The 7,746-nt window shown below is 47.1% G+C and overlaps 1 protein-coding gene across 2 annotated transcripts; it reads left to right on the top strand.

The window, feature by feature from the left end:
• The first annotated feature begins 560 nt into the window (after positions 1–560).
• BDCG_02336 lies at positions 561–5,422 on the top strand. 2 transcript variants are annotated; one of them, XM_045417881.1, is made up of 3 exons: positions 561–2,239; positions 2,336–4,842; positions 4,929–5,422. In XM_045417881.1, exons 1-2 carry the CDS (start codon positions 1,992–1,994, stop codon positions 4,362–4,364), a joined length of 2,277 nt encoding a protein of 758 aa, XP_045279995.1. In that variant the 5' UTR covers positions 561–1,991; the 3' UTR covers positions 4,365–4,842; positions 4,929–5,422. The 2 variants fall into 2 exon arrangements, with proteins under 2 accessions (XP_045279995.1, XP_045279994.1); XM_045417880.1 differs by having other exon boundaries at positions 2,336–5,422.
• The last annotated feature ends 2,324 nt before the right edge of the window (positions 5,423–7,746 follow it).

Raw genomic sequence — 7,746 nt, forward strand, 5'->3', positions numbered from 1 at the left:
GGTATGCATGGATCCAAAGCAGAACTGTCCCGATGTACCAATTCCACACCTGGATGGAATGTGGACTGTCCACTGATTTGAACAGCCCATATGCAACACCAAAGCCGAGAGAACGGTACCCTTGAGCACAGGATATCTGTTAATTGAGTATATCGATGCTTCACGAGGCGAAATGTTTTCCAAGACGTAGGAATAGGGACACCATGACGTTAACTTTAACTTGCGATTCCGTGCTGGGATTTTGCATATCTTATTTGCTTTGGCACTCACGCCGTTACCGAAAATCGGCCCCGTCCCTTCAGGACGATAGAGGTTGCTTGAGCTTGAATAGTAGACTTGTTACTATTCAATTTTAGCCCTTGGCAAACGAGAACGTTCCAGTTGATATTCCGCAAAATGTGACTTACTCCAGTTGACTCTTACATCAGTGATACCCAAGTAAGGTGGCGTCGGGGTTGCAGCAGTCGTCTCTTCAACTTTATCGCCATAGCTTGAACCAGAGAGCGGTCACCCATTCTGGGAGAGTTTGGCGGCTGATGTAGTGTTAGTGACGCATTGAGAGCAAATTAAGGAAGGGAAAAAGAAAGTTCAAGGGGAATGGGAAGGTTGGAGGAGAAAAGGAAGCAACGAGATCTTATGTACTGTACCTACGCTCGCACTAGAGGGATTGGTTTGGTGTTGGAAAGAGACTTCAGGCTGGGAATCTTTGTAGAAGAAATAGCTTTCGCACAGCGAGGTGCGCAGTGTTACCGTAAGCTGCCGCGGGAGAAGGATAGAAATGGGGAACGAAGTTATTTTGCGATTCAAGATGACGGGTACCATACTGGTACCGCAATTGAATCGGATTTATATTGGAACCGCCGGAGTGCAGCTCCTCCAGAACATGGCGATCTCGCTACCTTTTTTTGTATCGGGAACTGGTCAATAAATGTTCATGTTCATGTCCATGTCCTCATACATTCAGCCAGTAACATGAGATAGTAGGGTTCACTGTCCCTCGCAGCGCCCGCCGTATCTCGGTAGTGGCGGGAAGTATTTATGTCTCTGTCTCATTAACCTTTGATGGACGGTCCATCATCTGGGAATCATCCCCTGGGACCCGTATTTTATCCCCGTTGCTCCTTGTGCGGGATGGCCGCACACGGCTGCGTTCGACAAACACGCCATAGCAGATCAGGATCAGGCATGCGGGCCAGGCTTGGTTTTGTGAAGCATCGATTATCCAATGCAAGGCCGAAGCACCCTCATTTCATACACCCGTGGATGTCGTCGTGCCTCTGGGCCGTGATAGGAGCGATGTGGACTAAATGTCATTCCCGCCTCAATTCACCCTCTTTTGGGTTACCAGGTTTTATCCATGGATTAGAAGCAGTCTGCCTGCTCAGGAAAACGGGAGGTAACTCAGCTGAGAGCGGGAGTAGGTGGATATGACATGGCTAAAGCCAGCTTCTCTCCGTTCTTCAGAGTAGTTTTGACCTGCCGCAAACCCGCAAGTCAGGCATCAATTCAAGGGAGACAACGAGAACGATGAGCTAGCCCATCTGGAGATCCGGAGGTGCAATTCTTCCATCAGCTATCGGAGCAACTCCTTTCGGCTAGGCTGTCTCTCTCTCACTCTCTACTCTACTACTTGACGCTGCCCCACGGTCTCCACAGCCAGCGGAAGTTATTTGATAGATTTTAACGCAGAGAGCAATGTGTCGTCGTGATTCGATTCCTCTACATAGAGATTTCTGAGAACAGCCACACTCATATGCAGCACTGGGGGAGAGTACACGTATAAACGAGTTCGCATCGATCAAGAGGACGAAAATGGCGGCAGCGCTCTCTCAGAAACTCAGCGCTAGATCTCAAGCGCAGGGATATCATCGCGCTAAGTCCAACACCAACCGTGGCGGAACCAGTCGGAGTAATCTCCGCCAAGGAGGCATCGATATCCCAAGCTGGGTGCATGAACAGTGTGACATTCTTCTCTCGAGTCCGAATCCGCAATGATGCATACCACCTCCACAGGCTCGTCCCAACCCGCTGCGGTAGGTAGCCAATCTGAGCAACTCCCCTTTAGGTGTGCACCTCCAGCACGGCCCAAACGCAGGCAGGTTGCGAGAGCCTGCGACTGGTGCCGCCTACACCGGGTCAGATGTGACAATGACCGCCCGTGTGCCAACTGCCGTGGTAGAGGGGAGAAATGTACCAGCAACGGGGAGAGTGAGATGCGGACGCTGCCTCACGCTCTTAGGTTGGTGTCTTCTGCTGTCTCCAGTTCTTCCTATACTCCCCCACCCTCGGATCCGGGGGACAGCGTTATGGATCGTTTGGCTGACACACTGAGTAGGGAAATCGAGAAATTAAAACGGCGCATTAAAGACCTAGAACGGCAACTTGAGGATACCAAGCAGCCCGAAACCAAGGAAGTTGTACTTCCCCCGAGCCCACCACAGTCGTTGACGGCGTACACACCCGAGGGACTCGATGCTCTTAAGCCAGGCAGGCCCGAGAGGAGGTACTGGGAAGGAATCCATGCGAGGACGGCCAAGTCTCAGCAGACTCAGTTTTATGGCCCTTCATCTCTGTGCTACTACATTGGTCGCCTAAGTTCTTACCTTGCCACGGCTCTCCAGCAGCCGCATCTGGATCATCACTTTCACCCCAATTCCGCGAGCAGGTCCTTTGCGTGCCCCACTAGTTCAAAGAACGAACCTATCGAAGAGAATCTTTTATCCGCCGATATACCGATAGATGGTGACGATCTGACAGGAACGCAGGAAGATTACTTCTTAAATCTATTTTGGCAGTCGTATCATTCTACGCTGCCAATTCTGGATGAAAGAGAGTTTAGAGAGTACTACAAGTCTCTCTGGGACACTCCCGGGAAACCTCGAAGACCATCAGCACTGGTTGATATTATCCTTGCTATAACTATGCAATATGGCGTTGCGACTTTGCCGCGGCCTGATGCAAACACTACATCAAAGACGGATGTCGATAGCAACGATGCGACAATCGCAGGCCGATGGTTTTATAGACGATGTCAAGCCTTACTTGCTCCCGAGCTTGAAAGCCCCTCGATATCTACTCTGCAATGCCACATGTTCTCCCTCTTCTTCCTTTGCAATGCGTCATTCCAAAACATGGCGCATAGCACCTTGGCTGTCGCTGTTCGGACAGCTCATATTCTAGGAATCCACACGGAACCCTCAGAGGATATGCCGCGACCGCAAAGGGAGTTGCGGAAACGATTGTGGTGGACGTTGTATGCCACAGAAAGCAAAACATGCATGAAGCTCGGACGGCCGTTCTACGCCCAACTCTCCCAGGTCACTGCCAGTTTACCAGCTGACGATCATGAGCTAGCGTTACATTCCGGCTCTAACTTTGGCTCCTTTGGCGAAGACATCACATGGCTTACCCACGGCCTACATCATATTAAACTGTTAATCACCACCCGTACCATCTACACGGCATTTTATCACCATTGCTCTGAAATCCTTGGTAGAAATGACGGGAAGAGCCTATACAATGATCCAGAAGGCCTGGAGAACGCAGCCGAATTCCTTTCGTTAAATATGCAGGCTCTCCAGCAATGGCTAGCCAACGTGCCAGAGGCGTTGAAAATGAAACGACAAGGGAATGGAGAGCGTTTCTCTACCGACAGATCACCGGTAGAGGTAGAGCGATTTGCACCTCAGTGGTTGAAGCGGCAACAGGTGCTTCTGGAGCTTTTATACCATAACCTCTCCATGAACCTGTATCGCCCGTTTATCTGCTTTTCTCCAATCTCCAGACCCAACGCTGAAAGCAACGCCATTTCCTGCGTCAAACATGCAATGGCAATCACTCATATTATCCACCAAATCCTCAACGAATCCGACATTCTCCCCGGCTGGCATGAAGCATATCAGTGGCAGTGGAACGCCTCACTCTCCCTAATCGGATTCATCCTGGCCCACCCTAATACCCCCTTGACACCGATCGCGCGCAACGCAATCAACAAGGCCATCACCGTCTTCGAGACCTTCGGCAACCACTTCGCCATCGCCGCGAGCGCCGCAAACGTCACGCATAGCCTCATCGCTAAGATTGATATACTCCTTAATCACTCCCAGAGCGGCACCAAGTCCAGCCAGGCCTCTTCTTATATATCTGAGATCGCCAGTGCCAACCCGCTTCAGAATCGTAGCATCGGGACGCAAATGACCAACGGCAGTGGCGGCAGTCTTTGTGGCCAGCTGGAGGACCAGACTATGCAGGATTCCATCGCGAATTCCCTTGGTATTGCCTTTACGATGGATTCGCTGAATATCTTCCAGCCTTATTGGGATAACGGGGGTGTGATGGATTACTGGACGTATACACAAGACTAGCAGTTGGACACATATGATGACTATTTAAGATACACGGTATCTATTGCTGAATGGCATGGAAGTTTGTGTTAAACAAAATTGATAAATAAAATGAAATGCGTTCAAGAGTTTGCTAGTCGTCGATTTCTCGCACTGTTTGTTTCTTGAGTTTCAAATTGTCCCGTCGTCTGTCAGCCCTGTTTCCTGCCAAACGGTTTTATTATATTTAGATTGGCGCAGATTTTGCGCAGGAAACCGGCATCCTGTTTGTTGCACGAACGCCCGTTTTCGGCCAGTTCCTCAATCAGACAGGGTTCGTGTGCCATCACCTTCAAATGATTTAAGTGCAACAAGGGAATAATATCTAAGCATTGATGGATGATATCCGAAGTCGAGACCAAGATGATCTGCTATTGCTACACATCTAATCTCCGATACTGTTTTTTTTCTTTCTTTTTCTTTTTCTCTTTCTTTTGATACTATGCTATACCCTTGATATGTAGGTACCTACCCGAATGTCATTCGCTCACGAATGGCACCAATTACCCCATTTTATTTTCTATGTGGATCTAACTTAACCCAAAGATGAGCATTGGAGGGGGAAAACAGCAGAGCCCACCTTTACCACTTCGTCGAATTCGTTCTTAGGGATGGAAAAGGGGTCTCGCTTTATTCGAGTCAGTGAGAACGCAAGTCTGCTCTCTTTATTTGCTTTTTATGATTTTCATATGAAAAATCTCCAGCTTGCGCCAAATAGCCCCTGATAATACCTTCTCCAGGTGGCAAAAACGCGGGGATATATATTCTGCTAGAAGCCATTTGCTGTGTTTTCGTGCTGTTATTGTTCGTGTTGCCTATGTCTTTGGTTATGATGTGGTATAAATCTTTGACTTCATGCTCGCTATATAATTTCGTACTGAGTAAATAACTCATTTCACTTTTTGAAATAACAATTTGCTACGTTTCTAATATCGTTGGATGGATTTGTTTACTGTAATCAAAATTTATTTTCCGCGGTAATATGTATAAGACCTAGCAAATATTCTTCCATCCGAGTTAATACTTATATTTATTTCCCCTTAAAATCACTCTAAGTATCATTCTCAAGTGTTTTACATTATCTCACACCTTGTCCTTCAGAACAAAGGGTGTTTCAGCATAGCTCCATCGCAGGGACCACAACACGGGGTGTTCCAAGCAACATTAACAGAGAAATGAGCAACGATCTCAAAGGAATGAAACGCCTACGGTTATTCGTAGCTTTAGAGGTAGGGTAGATAGGTTGAAGTCCAAACCCGTTTGCGAGACATGTCAAGATACCTAACAAGGGCAAAGTCTTCCTTCACAAGGTGCGTTCTGCCTATGTCACGTCGTGGACTGTCAGGGTTACCACAGAGTGATAGATAGGAGGTTGATGCGCGGTAAGCTCAGCGTCCTCAGCCAAATTCAGGGCTTCAATTGGATATCCATGAATGATATTGCGGCCTTCATTTCGATTGCTTCGAATCCTGGTTGATATACAGATAGATAATACACACACATATCGTATGCAATAACTCATCCTCCCCCCTAATCCATTTCAAACTCCTCTTTCCCAGTTTTCACATGTTTCCTTTATATCACCGTCAGTCAGCCTTCCTAGGATTCACGGATCCGCAAGCTTGAAGCATGTCAGAGGGAAGCAGCGAATCCTTCGAATTTTGAGTTAGTTGCCGCTGGAGAGGCAGCCTTGAGCACATCCGGGTTGCTGGACAGAGAGTGACCGGTCCGAAGGCGACGAGAATGGGAGTCAGGCCGTAGCCCTGGGAATTCCTTGTACGATATGTTGTATGATGACAGTTGAGGTAACTAGAGGTGGAAGTAATAATAATTACACAGTGCAATAATTCATATAAATGACCCCCCCCGGTATTTCGGTTTAGCAGGGCTCTATAATTTCAGGGGGCCACTAACGAAAATATAGGGGTAGCCCAGACCACAGTACGGTGACAGTACAGTACCTCCCTTCCAGTGGGGGTTAGCCAGATGAGCGATTGGAGATAAATTCTGCCCTCCGATTAAGGCGTTGTTGGAGAAGGGGGGGGTTGGGGTTTGCTGCATACACCGTAGTCTCTGACTGAATACGGAGTAATCTCTCTCAAAAACCAACTTTTCAATGCAAAAAACGCTGTAACATGACATCACAGTGGCATTGTCCTAGCAATTTGCTCCATCTACACATGATCTCTCGTATGTAATATACTGTAGCTAACTCCTCTGATCTCTCTATTTATTTCTCTATTATTATAGAAAAACCAACTTTTCCATGCAAAAAACGCTGTAACATGACATCACATGCATCTCATCAAAAATATTTGAATGCTCCAGCTCATACAGCTCAGATCAATCTTCATTTTGATCTCTGGGTTCATGATATGGGCTGCTAAATACTCTGTAACATGATCTTATATGATGTCATGTGCATCTCTTTGAATTCATGAATGAGATTGAACAGTCAGCTCTGCAGCCTGTACAGCTCTGATTAATCTGATAATGGTGATAGGGGTGATACGGGGTGGAAGAGGGGGGTAGAGGTAGAGAGTGGAAGTGGTAGGTAGGTAGGTTTGATGCTTGTCTCTCTATATATTATAGAAAAACCAACTTTTCCGAGTAAAATGCCCTGTAACGTGACCTCACATGATATCACGTGCACCCCATCAAATCTGGGCATCCATCACTCTTACGACCCCTACCACCCCTACCACCCCTACCACCTCTATCACCTCTACCACTTCTACCACCTCTACCACCTCTATCACCACTGCCTCTACCACCCCACAGCCCCCCCTATCACTTCCACTCCATATCTCTACCCTACCCCCATCTTACCACTCACTCTCTTACCACCTCTATCGCCTCTACCACCTCTACCACCACCACTGCCTCTACCACCTCGCAGCACTCTCTATCACTTTCACTCTCTATCTCTACTCTCATCTTACCATTCTACCCCTCTCTTACCATTACTATCACCTCTTCCATTTCTACCACCTCTATCACCTCTCTCTATCACCTTTTCCACTCTCTAGCCTCTCTATCATCATCATTATCTCTACTACTCTACAGTCTCTTCTATCACTTTCACTATCTCTACTTCTCTCTTACTATCTCTATCATATTTTGATCTCTGTATTTATAGTATATACTGCTAAATACTCTGTAATAAAATCTCATGTGATGTCATATACATCTCTTTGAATTCATGAATAAGATTGAATAGCTGACTCTGCAGTCTGTACAGCTCTGATTAATCTGATAATAGTGATAGAGATGATACAGAGTGAAAGAGAGTAGTAGAAGGAGTAGAGATGATGATAATGATGATGATGAGAGGGTAGAGAGTGAAAGAGGTGAAAAGAGTGGT

This window comes from Blastomyces dermatitidis (assembly GCF_000003525.1).
Source record: "Blastomyces dermatitidis ER-3 genomic scaffold supercont1.2, whole genome shotgun sequence".
In the NCBI taxonomy this organism is placed as follows: domain Eukaryota; kingdom Fungi; phylum Ascomycota; class Eurotiomycetes; order Onygenales; family Ajellomycetaceae; genus Blastomyces; species Blastomyces dermatitidis.

What these genes read in the sequence shown, in the direction of transcription:
- BDCG_02336 (XM_045417880.1), top strand. Translation starts at nt 1,992, where the DNA reads ATGATGCATACCACCTCCACAGGCTCGTCCCAACCCGCTGCGGTAGGT. An exon ending in ACGCTGCCTCACGCTCTTAG is followed by an intron (nt 2,240 to 2,335) that starts GTTGGTGTCTTC and finishes CACACTGAGTAG; the next exon opens with GGAAATCGAGAAATTAAAAC.